This window comes from Capricornis sumatraensis, chromosome 1 (genome assembly GCF_032405125.1).
Source record: "Capricornis sumatraensis isolate serow.1 chromosome 1, serow.2, whole genome shotgun sequence".
NCBI classification, from domain to species: Eukaryota; Metazoa; Chordata; class Mammalia; order Artiodactyla; family Bovidae; genus Capricornis; species Capricornis sumatraensis.
In genome coordinates, this window is record NC_091069.1 from 95,521,905 (window position 1) to 95,534,284 (window position 12,380).

At 42.2% G+C, this 12,380-nt stretch overlaps 1 protein-coding gene across 5 annotated transcripts in view; it reads left to right on the plus strand.

The window, feature by feature from the left end:
* The first annotated feature begins 5,605 nt into the window (after positions 1–5,605).
* Positions 5,606–12,380, plus strand: part of DGUOK (deoxyguanosine kinase) — a 33,554-nt gene continuing 26,779 nt past the window's right edge. For all 5 annotated transcript variants that reach the window (XM_068973098.1, XM_068973116.1, XM_068973123.1 and 2 more), the window contains exon 1: positions 5,606–5,783. In XM_068973098.1, the coding sequence (XP_068829199.1) occupies positions 5,642–5,783 (142 nt within the window). In that variant the 5' untranslated portion in view covers positions 5,606–5,641. The remainder of the gene's footprint in view (positions 5,784–12,380) is intronic.

Below are 12,380 nucleotides of genomic sequence, written 5' to 3' on the forward strand. Positions count from 1 at the left end.
AGCACCACGGGAAGAATATTTTCTCTTCCTGCACTCCTCTTCTCCCTCCCTCTTCTCCTTTTCTGTCTGTCTCTGTCTCAGATTATTTGCTACCCACTCCCTGCCCTTGGTCAAGTCTGCTATTTCACAAGTATTTACCGAATTTTTGGCATCGACAATTCCTGGTTAAGGTCAAATGGGATTTATGTACCCCACAAAGATGATTCCTGCCCATCAGGGTCACAATGCCTAAAGAAGGAGACAGACACATACATATAAAACAAAGATTTGAACAGAAAGAGAAGCCTTCACAAAATACTATGGGAGAATAACAGATAATGACAACAGCTACCATTGATTGAATGCTTACAATATGCTGGGCACTGGGTTAAGAGCTTTACATGGATTTTCTCATTTCATCCTTACCACAGCCCTATGAAGCAGGAGCTAGTATCATTCTCATTTCATAGCTAGTTTACTAGTTAACTAGATTGCCCAGCTAGTTATTGGCAGAACTAAGTCCTTACTTCTGCCAGCATGCCTTTTGCTCTTGCCTCCTGGCCAGGTCCCACTTTTAATGCTCCTGAACAGAGCCCACCTGGTCTTTGCAGACACACCTATATGGAAACAGTGGAGTCCAGTTAAAGCATTACAGAACTCAAGGTCAGACATTTCTCCTCCACCATCCCCTCACTTGCCCTCTGGGGTTATGGTAGAGAGGCATATTTTCAAAAACAAAATCCCTAGAGGATTTTTGTCTTCTAAAGGGTTTCCCAGAAGTAGACCCTGGAATGAGGACTCATGTGCAAGTAATATATCAGAGAAGTGCTTTCGCTGGAAACCAGTGAGTGAGGAGAGAGGCAGGACAGAAGAGGGTGACTTCAGCCCGGTCTCCAAGGAGCCCTGGTGTATAAACCTTACTGCAGGCAAGGAGCCACAGCCACATATCAGTGATTGGTGATGGCACATCCTAGGGGACAGAAAGTCCCAGACTTTCCTCCAGTAGGTTAAGGGCTGTCTTGCAAAGAAGAGCCACAGGCACAGGCTATCGGGAGAGAAAGCACAGGGAAGACGGGTTATGAATGCCCAGGCACACAGACCCTTCCCACTGTGCAGGAGCACAGAGGAGTCTCCACATGGGGCATGAAGGGAAGGCTGACCTGTCCTTCCTCCTTTTCCCTGACCTGATCGTACCCCACTTCAGTAAGTGCTGTCCTAGACTTCGGGAAGGGAAGTCGAGTTATGTGCTGGTAGAAGGGAGAGCATGGATCAGTTACAGTGGTTTGAGGAGTGTGTAAATCCAACAGGAAATCAACTAAACAGAAATAACATCCTAGGACCTGAGGGCCAAGCTGAAGGTGGCCATTACTTGTTATGTAATACCTATTGGTTGGTAACCATGTTGCAGGCATTGTATTAAATGCTGCACATGGATTATCTTTCTTAACCCTCACCCTCAGCTGTCTGAATACAAGAGCCCACACACTTAACTGTTCCCTATATGCCTCCTTTTATGACTAGGTCTATCAGTGTTCATTCAGGCAAGCAGAGCCACCATGCACATTATGGGGATAAGGGAGTTATTATAGGAATGAGACTGCCCCAACGTGGGACAAACTAGGGAAGTGGAGGTCTGGAGGGAAATGTGGGGCAATCAGGGAGAAGTTGCTAGGCCTCAAGGACTAGCTGGGATCTATCTCTGGGCACACCTGTCTGTCATAGTGTCTGATGACAAAGGTCTCCTCAGAGTTGCTGAGGCTCCCATCCTGCTTTCTAAATCTCACACCTGGTCTTCTTTTGATCAACTCAAACTCAAAGCCTTGTTAGGAAGGGGGTTTTGGAAGCATACTTCCCAGCTTAACCAGATTGAGTTAGCACAATCCAGTACATTAGAATATCTTTGATGTAGGTAAGAATATAACTGACCAGACATCAAGCTGCAGAAGAAGGTCAGGGTCACCTTTGTGTATGTTTATCTCCCCATTTTTAGTGGCTGCATAGCGCGTTGGTAGTATAGATCAGTTTACTTGTCACAGCAGCATTAACAAATATTTGAAAGCAGTAATTCCTTCAGAGCTCTAAGGACTAAGCAGAGTGTCTAGTATATGATAGATGCTGAGCCAATACTGGATGAAGGAATGGATGCTGAATGACTGCAGTCCTCCCGGAGCAACATCAGCTTTTACTCATAAACTTCAGCAGATGTCTGACAAACCCCAGGAGCAGGAAGTGACGTCATTCTTCCAAGCAAATGGGACATAATTCTGTGCACCAACTGCTTTCTGGCCAAAACCTGTTTATCACTTCCAGGAAGAACCGATCACCACCTTTTTTTCTCCCTTGCTCCTGACGATCCCTTTAATCACCCTTCTTCCTCATGCACTCTGGGGTGGGTCTCCAACACACCCATTTGTTTCTTGAGCCCTTACTTTTTGGCCATAGCTGGGCCAATCAGAGTCTCTCCTTTGGAAGTTTGGAATTAGGATTAAGAAAGGTATTGAATTTTTCTGCATGGTATAACATAATAAACATGCATGAAGAAATACAGAGGAATAGAAGGATCATCAATAACTGAGGGATAACTAACAGGCAAAAGACATTCAAGCGTCTTACTTTACAGTATACATCCCCTCAATTTAAAAGCTTTTGGAAGCAAGGACCATAGTGAGAGGAAATATTCACAATGGATTCATATCCAGAATATACAAAGAACAATAACAATAAGTAAAAGAGAGATAGCCAATAGAAAATGGGCTCAGGACTTGAACAGGTCCTTCACAACAGAGGTTACTGAAATGGCTGATAAACATACAAAAAAAATGTTCCATTTCATTAATCATCAGGAAAAAGCAGATTAAAACTGCAAGACACCATTATACAGCAGAATGAATAAAATGGAAAAAGCTGACAATACCAATTGTTGGCAAGAATGTGGAACTATAAGAGCGCTGACTCACTGATGGTGGCACTCTTGATTGGTGCAATCAAACACCGTGGAACTGTATACTCTTTCGGAATATCTACTAAAGCTCAGCACACATATAACCTCTCATGCAGCAGTTCTACTTGTAGGCATATGCCCAAGACAAATGAGTTCTTAAATTTACCAAAGACATACTCAAGAATATTCATAGCAATGATATCTATTATAGCTCTAATCTAGGAACTTTCAAATGCCCATCAAGGGTGGAATGGATAAATTAAATCAAGGTGGTATAAGAACATAATGGAGCACCACACAACAACAAGAATAAATGAACTACAGCTATGTATATAACACACATAAATCTCACAGATATTATGTTGAATGAAAGAACAACTGACTACATGATTTCATTTACATAAAGAATGGGCAAAACTAATGTCTGCTGTTAGAAGTCAGCCTATTGGTTAATTTGGGGGTAGTAACTGGCATGGGAAATGAATTCTGGGGATGCTGGTAATGCTTTATTTCTTGCTCCGAATCTGGGTAACAGGGTGTGCTTAGTTTGTGAACATTTCATAAAACTGTATACTTATAACACATGCTCTTTTCTTCACTACATAGTCTGCCTCACTAAAAAGTTGTTTTAAATGACTCTTAGGGGAATTCTCTGGTGATCCAGCGGTTAAAACTCTGCGCTTCCACTGTCGAGGTACGGGGGGAAGTGGGTTCAATCCCTGGTTGGGGAACTAAGATCTTACATGCACGAAGTGCAGGCAGACATCTTATTTTAAAAATAAGTAAATAAATTAGTTAAATTATTTTTAGGAGCTCTAACTTTTAGGAACAGGTTAATTGCCTATCTGTACCTAAACCTGCCAGCAACTTTGGTAGTTAACCTTCACAGTCACCCTGAGGGCAAAGAGACAAACAAAGCCATAGGATGGTGAGAGCTTCTCAAATTTTTTTGGATGAATATTTTCCCAAGTCAGAGTTTACATAGATAAAGAAACAGAAGTAGTTTTTCTACAGAGAAGTGACTGTGGCGGAGGGAGTGGGGGAATGGGACAGATTTTAGCTGCTCCAATATCCTTTAGCATCTACCCAGGTTATCCTAAATAAATTTAGAATCTATTTTTTAATGTGTGGGTGTGTATGTGTATGTGTGTGTACTCAATTTTGTCCAACTCTTTGTGACCCCATGGACTATAGCCCACCAGGCTTCCCTGTTCATGGGATCTCCCAGGAAAAAATACTGGAGTGGGTTGCCATCTCCTTCTCCAGGGATTGAACCTATATCTAAATATATGAATGTCACTTCAGCCATCCCATATAAACATCAATATAGGAAAAAGATCTTGTGCCTGCTTTGCAAATAGTTGTCCTGAGACTGGCAGGAAGGCGGCAGGGCACAATCATTAAAAGAATGGCACAATTAATAAGAAGAACAGGAGATCACAAAAACAGGTTAGAACCTCCTAGGCCCAAGATGGCAGAAGATTTGACTTCCAGTAGATGAACCTCATTATATGCTCACTGTAATACATTAGCATCTAAATGACACCCACAGGCACCATGACAGTTTTGAGGCTGAACATAAATGGGCAAAAAGTGGGTGGTTCTCCAATTTCTGGAAACCCTTGCCCCTTCTCCAAGATGTTAGAATATTCCACCCACTCCTTAGCCTATGAAATTACCCAGCCCATAAAAACTAACCACCTCCACATCTCTGGTGCTCTTGCCTTCTGAGACAGCCCATACACTGTGGAGCCTATATCTTCCTAAATACACCTGCTTTCACTTTACTATGGCTAGCTCTTGAATTCTTCCTGCAAGAATCCAAGGACTCTCACTTTGCAGCCTGTCCCTGGGATTCAGTCATGTCTCTGCTCTTTTTGACCCCATGGACTGTAGCCCACCGGGTCCCCTGGTCCATGGAATTTTCCAGGCAAGAATACTGGAGTGGGTTGCCATTTTCTACTCCAGGGGATCATCCCCACCCAGGGATCGAAACCAGCTTTCTGTTAGTCTTCTGCAATGGCAGGTTGATTCTTTACCACTGCACCACTTGGGAAGCCCTCCACCCTCTTCAACCTTATGGAATTTTTGCTTACTACTCAAATCAACTGATTGAACTTTATATTTATTCAAGAGGCAAAACAAGAGGTGGAGTGTAACTGACACACTAATTTGCTAATTTATTCAATAAGATGCCAGCATTGCGGTGGAAGTTATACGGAATGTGAAGTTAACGTGTGTAAATCATCAGACTGCATCATTTTCCTACTTAAAACTGTCCAATTTCTTCCCGCGTTAGAACAAAAGCCAAAAAACAAACACTTGGGGGAAAAACTCGTTTAAAATTACAATTATTTTTATTTGTCTTTAGTTACGAAATTTATTCTAAAGTGAGATAAATATGCAAAGGTGATGAATTGTTGAACTTAAGGCTGTTTTTAAATGTTGCTTTTCCAGTGAACACAAACAGACGAGCGAATAAAGCAGCAGCAACTCCAACTTTCAGTACACTCTCCAGTACCCCACTCTAGAAGTCTTTCTTGCAACACTTCCCTACAAATAGCGCGAGAACAGAGAGGTCCCCTTGGCCACTCCCTTCGAGCCAGCTCAACTCCACCTACTTCCCGCCTGACGTCAAAGGTGCGCCGGAGTGTCTGAACAGCAGTATCGGGGGCGGAAGTGCTCTCGACGGAAGTGATCGCTGCGTGAATCGTGGGTGGGATGACCGCTTGCCGGCTCTATCTAAGGTTGCTGCGCGCATCCTCGAAGTTCATGGCTCAGCGCTTACTCGAGGGTGTGCCCCCTTCCAGGGGTCTACACGCGGGGCGTGGTCCCCGAAGGCTCTCCATCGAAGGCAACATTGGTAAGGGCCAGAAAATAGTTGCCAGGCTTCGGCCTCCTCAGAGCAGGTTCCTGAGAGGCTAGGAAAGGGAGTTGGGCCCAGAACCCCTTCCTTTTCTATCTGATGCGGCCAGGCTGCTTGTTCTCAGCTCCCAGACCTTTCCCCACTCAAGGTGCGCTGTGTGCCTTTGCCTCTTGGATTTTTCAGACGTCAGGCCTTCGTACTCTCCCACAGGGATACGTTTATTGAGGCATAAAAGCCACGCAGTCTGTTAATGGGACAAGAGCTAGCTTGTTTTGGTAGATCAAAACGGAAGCGACAAAGAGAAGGATGCAATTTCTTTGTTTTCCTAAGATGAGGTTGCTAGATTGAGGGGAGGAAAAAAGGATGTCCATTTAAAATAGCATTTCAGATAACGAATAATATTTTAGTGTGTGTCCCATGCGGTATTTAGAACATACCACCCCCCCCAATCTTAAATTCAAATTTAACTGAGTGTCCTTATTTTATCTGGCAACGCTACCCTAAGTTCATAAACTCCAGTCATTCAGCTATCACTTTCACTATTTTTGCCATGTCTCTGCTGGTCCCACTATAGTTTCTTAACATTTTTCTTAGAACAGCTCACTTTTTAAACTTAAAAACGTGTGTTAAATTAAAAATAACGGTTATAAGAGTGAATAGAAGTCCAGTACCTTAAATAAAAATATTTCAAAATAAAATGAAAGCAAAATATTCAATTAGTTACTGTTAGTTACTAATGTTGCTAACGTCTGACTTGAGGCTTTTACCTGTAGGGTCCTGAGCCCTAAAAAAGGATTAGGAAGTTTTAAGTATTGAAGACTTTTAGCAGCAAACTGACAATTTCTCAGCTTGTTCATTCAACAAACAGCCCTTTGAGCAACTTCCGAATTTCAGCACTGCTGTTGGCCCTGAGGATACAGTAGTGAACAGAACAAATAAAAATCTCTGCTTTCATGGGACTCTAGTAGAGAGAGATACACAGTAAACAGCATAAATAGTATGTTAGATTAAAAAGTGTGATGGAGGAAATACAGGATTGAGAAATTGAAGGAAGCTGCAGTTTTAAGTTGAGTTGTCAAGGCAGGCCTCACTGAGAGGGTGATAATTTGAGAGAAAGCCTGAGGAAGATGAGGGAGTGAACCATGTGGATAATGTGGAGAAGAATCTTCCAGGCAGAGGAAAGATCAAGTGCAGAGGCCCCGAGGTGGGACGTGTGTTCAGGGAACAAGGTGAAAGCTGCTGTGGCTGGAGTGGAGTGAGGCAAGGGGGCAGGTGAGGGAGATGAGGTCAGCAGGTAAGGGGTGGCTAGATCGTATAGGCCTTGTAGTCCATTATGGAATTTTACTCTGACTGAGATGAGAAACTGTTGGAAGATTTGAGCAGTCAAGTGACTTGATTTGACTAAGATTATAAAAAGATCACTCTGGCTGATATGTTGAAAATAGAAGGTGTCAGGAAGTTGCTGCAGTGATGAGTTATGGTGTGTAGGACCAGGATGTTAACAGTGGAGGTGGTGAGAAGTGATTCGATTCTAATTTCATTTAGGGTAGGGCACACAGGAATTGGTAACAGGAAATTGTGGAGTATAACATAAAAGGGGTCAGTGATGACTCAAATCATTCTGGCTTGAGCAACTTGAAAGATGGAGTTCCAATTCTCTTAGATAGAGAAAAGTGGGAATAACAGTCTGGGGACAGAAGGGTGATTTCACGTTTTTGGTTTTAGGCATGTTAGATTTTTATATGCTTATTAGATATCTAAGTAGGGCTGCTGAATAGTCAGTTGGATATATGAGTCTAGAGTTGAGAGTCTCTCTGGATTGTAGTTATACATATAGATGGTATTTAAAGCCAGGAGCCTATGTATGTTGATAGAGAGGACCATGTCCTGGGCATGCAAATGTTAAGAGAGATTGAGACAATGGGAAGGAACCAGCAAAAGAGACAAAGAAGGAGTGACCACTGAGATGAGAGGAAAGCCAGAAACATGATATGCTGGAAACTAAATGAAGAAGGTGTTTGGGAAAGAAATGATCGACTGTATAATGCTGTTTGAATAATGGAACTCTGGTGAACTTGAACAATTTATAGGAGTGGGGGCATGAAAGTCTGATTATAGAGGTTCAAGGAGAATGGGAGGTGAGGAATTGGAAACAGTGGGTTAAGACCACTGTTTGCAGTTTTCTTTGAAAGGAGAGATGTAGAGTAATAGCTGAAATGGGACAAGGGTTTGAGAGAGTTAGATTTTTTTTTCTTTTCTTTTTGTAAGAGGAATTAGATCATATTTATAAGCTGATAGAAAGGGGGAAAATTGGTGAAACAGGAGAGAGAATAGACTTGCCAGAGTGATTTTAGTAAGCAGGAAGGAATGGAATCTCTTGCCCAAGTTAAGAAAGATTGGCTTTAGCTAGGAGCAGTTTATCCCTAATAAACAGGGAGAATAGCAACATAAATGATTACTGACTTGAGTAGGTGCGGTGGGAACTTGGGGGAACATCTTCTGGTTGTGTTAGTTTCTCAGTAGAATAGGAAGAAAGATCAGCTGAGTGTGAGGAGAGAGGAAAGACATGAAATAGTCCAGCGAGTAAGCAGAAGTGTAGAACTGCTGGGCGGCATTAAGGACCCATTTGGACTCAGCGGTCTTGAATTTTAAGTGAGACCAGTCACCACAGATGTGTGTTGTCCTCCAGCTAAATCAGAAACATTGAAGGGAATGAGAGGGGCTACCTGCCTCATGGTGTTTTTTAAAAAAAGATTTTCTGTCCTATACTTGGGGAAACATGCCGCTAAAGGAAACTTTGTCCCCAGAGCCCAGAGAGGTACAGAGTACTTCACAAAATAAGTGGTTTGGACGGATGATCTAGTGAAATTTGAAGTGCCTATCCCAGTTTTCCTGCCTTTTGCTTCTCTTCTTATCCTTTCCAGATTTCTGTGCCGCCTCCTTGCTTTCTCCTGCAGCCAAAGCTCAGTGGGTGCCTGCTGTGGAGGTAGGCTCAGATGTGGTCCAGGCCTTCTCTTGTAAGGAACTCACGGCTAAGTGGGAGGAGCGGACTTCTAAGCATAGTTTCTGTACCAAATGATGAGTGCTATGTTCGGACATGGAGACTTGGAACCTCTGGGGTAGGAATTCCTCCCCCAGAGGAAAGTGTTCTAGGCCCAGGAAGTAATATTTGCCAACACAGAGCCTCAGGAGACATGCAGTTTTAATATCAAGCTTGTGCTGGGAGTTTGAAGGGCCTGTGAGAGGATAGCAGAACAAGAATTTGGAAGGGTAGGATTTGCCAGATGCTGGACAGCGAGGAGTTTCTCACGTAGGCTGTGGGAGGCTACTGAAGACTTAAAGCTAGTGTGTGCCATGGCCAGATTAATTTTTGAAAGGAAGTGGACTAGAATGAATAAATAAAAATAAAACTTCATAAAGTGGGCATTTTGTATGTCTTATTTGCTGCAGTACCCATCATGCCTTGCGTCCAGTTTGTTGAATGAATGTTGGAGTAGACTAGGTATTGTGGCCATTGTAGTTGTTGGAGGGAGGGAAGATGTAGGCCCGAACAGAGAGAATGGTGGACATCATCGGACATCATGATGGCGTGAGGAAGGTTTTGGAAGTGGGATTGACAGGGCCTGGTGACCACTTGGAGGTGAGAGAGAAGGAGCCTTAATTTAGACACTGACTGAAAACTGAGGATGGGAATGAAGGAAGAAGTAGTCTGGGGATGTAAGAGTGATATTTAGAGGAGGTGCCTCTGAGACAAGCGATAGATGTTCTGAGGTAGATTAGAGAACCTGAGGTAGATGAGAGTAAGTGCTTGAAGTGCATAGACAGATTGGAGCTGCAGTCCCAGACATGGAAGTTGTTGACTTGTCAGGGTAGTTGTTGAAGTCTTGGAAGTGAATGCAGTTGCCCAAAGGAAGTGTGACTAATGCGAAGTGGACTGGGGGATCTTAATCTGGCTCTTTCTAGTTTTATCTCCCATTATATTAGTCTCCATCACCCCCACATGGCGATGACTCTCCCCAGACAGAATTGGGCACTGCCTCCTCTGTGTGCTCACATAACATTTTGTACCCACAACTTCTGCTGCACTTGAGTTCTGTTGAGACTGTTGACACCCTCCGTACTTTCCCTGGATTAGCCACAGAGTGTCTTGTTCATCATTGCGTCACAGCATCTAACCCACGTGTGGCCTATGGTACTCAGCCAGTGTTTGCTAGATGCTTGAATCCTGGGCTGTGATAGCCATGTGCAAGTTAGTCACTGGTACCCACTCAGAAAGTACAATAAACTGCTTTTACAGTTATCTTGTTCTCTAACCACAGGTGACATTCCCCCGCCCCCACAAAAATCAGAGTATCCATTCAGGAAACCTGAACAGGGGAAGGTGAACCCCTGTCCCAGCTGGAGTTAGATAGGTTTAGAGGGACTTGTTTTGCTGCTCTAAATCTTGTTAATCTGATCCTGCAGGTACACACAGTAGCACGGAAGGAAAATAGATCAGTGAAGCAGCAAGTAATGGCATCCAGCATGAGTTGTGAGCCATGTGTTATGATTAAAAGTCAAAGCTTGGGATCTAGAATCCCTTAAAATCTAAAAAATAAAATACCTAGCCCATCTTTTTTATATAAGTGTATCCATCACTAAAGTGTATTATCACCTTCAGTTATTTTGTGTTTACAAACCTAAATTGAATAAAGGATTGCTGTAGGAACTATTGTTAGTGAGTCATCTCAGAGTAGTCTCATTTTTTTTTTTTTTCATCTTCGTTTTCAAAGACCCAACAGAGAAGAAGAAACCTCCCTTTTGCCATTTAGAGGCTTTTATGTAAAGCAGTGGAGAGCCTTCCTAATAACATATCCTCCAGCATTCAAAATTAGTGATTTAACATCACTAGTGTCATCTTTTATTTTCCTTAAGTGTAAACATTTGGGCAAGATTCCTAGGGAAAAAAGGAATCTTTGTATATTGGATACAGTGTTAGGAATAAACTGGATTCTCTGTTTCTGTGATTTACATCATTCCATCCATCCATCTCATTCTTAGCACCTGGCCAGATACTCAGGATGCACAGGAAGTAAGGTTAGTCCCTGTCTTCAAAAGGTGAGTTCCCAGTCTAGCTGGAGAGACTGATGAGTCAACAAATAATTGCACTGTGATGCCTTTTAAACCAGAACAGGCAGTAATTAACTATGCCCAGGGATAAAGTGGAGCTGGAAAGAGTTCAAGGAGACCTCACTGAGAAGGAGACAGTGAAAGGATGAATCAGCTGGTGGGCAGAGCTGGGGAGGACATTCCGGATCAGCGAGGGTCTTATGCTGAATGCAGAAGCTTAATTTCCACTTTGGAAGTTGGGAGGAATGTTTTTTTTTTCCTTTTTTTAACAATGATTTTTTTTTTTCTTCTCCTGAAAAGAAGATGAAAGTAATCAGGGCTGAAATATATCAAGTTTCTTTCAAGCCAGCTGATGATTTTTTTCCCCAGAATGCTTTTAGGCTCAGAGCCTGTCTGATCGTGTGTACTTAGCCTCAATATAAGTTCCTTGAGGGCAGCATCTCAGCTTACTTCATTTTAGTTATAGTACCCGCCGTTAGTGGCTACTCAGTAAACATCTGTTGGTTGAATGAATGAATATAGCATCAGATATAGTTACTGAAATAAAGGCTTTAAATTTTCTCTGGAATAATTTTTTTACTTAAAGATAGGCAGTTTTATATTTACTGCTTTTGGTTGCTTGTTGGTAAAGGATTTTACATATTGTTCAGAAGAAAATGCCTAGAGATGATGGTATATTTAAGAGGCTCCCATGAACTATGGCTATATTTAAAATGATAAATCATTTTGAGTGTTACATCAAGATACTATCTTAACTACTAGGTTTTAGTATAATGTAGCTGTAACAGGCATTGTATTGCTAGTTTATAGAAAAACTTGAGGGAGGAAAAAAAACATGATTTAGGAAAAGATGAATGTTAACAACAGAACTGTTTGATCCATCCTGTGGAATGACAATACTGGTGCTAATAAAAGTCAACTTGTTGATGTAATGTGCTCTAATAACAGTACCTCCCACCCTTTCTCAGGTCATGGCACGCATAATAAAGTACAGCGATAGCCAAGGCCCTAAGGGAAGGTTTAATGCTGCTTATGAGGTGAAACCGCCCAAATTTCATGATATTAGAAGTATACTGGAAAAGAACGGTTAATTGTGATAAGTCTGAGATAATGATATCAGAAGACGCTGGTGCTCAGCATAGAGACCAGACAAGGGGAGGCATTTTTCAGTTGGCTCAGTGTTATTCTGAAGAAGAGAACTTCTGCACACAGATGTTCTGGTCACCAGGAGGAAACCAGTGTAGCAATGGGGAACCAGACAGCACCATTCTTGTGAAACCCCTGGGAATATTTTAAAACCGAAGTCTTAAAAAAATTTAAAAAACTTAAAAGGAAAAAACTATTATGGTCAAGTATTGTAACCCCCCAAAATGTATTATAAATACATAATTTTGAATTATTTTAAAAAATAATTATTCAGTATCTGTGGGTGGTGCTTGGCACAGCTGAGCTCCACTGGAGTGCAGTTCTGTGTTCATTCTATGG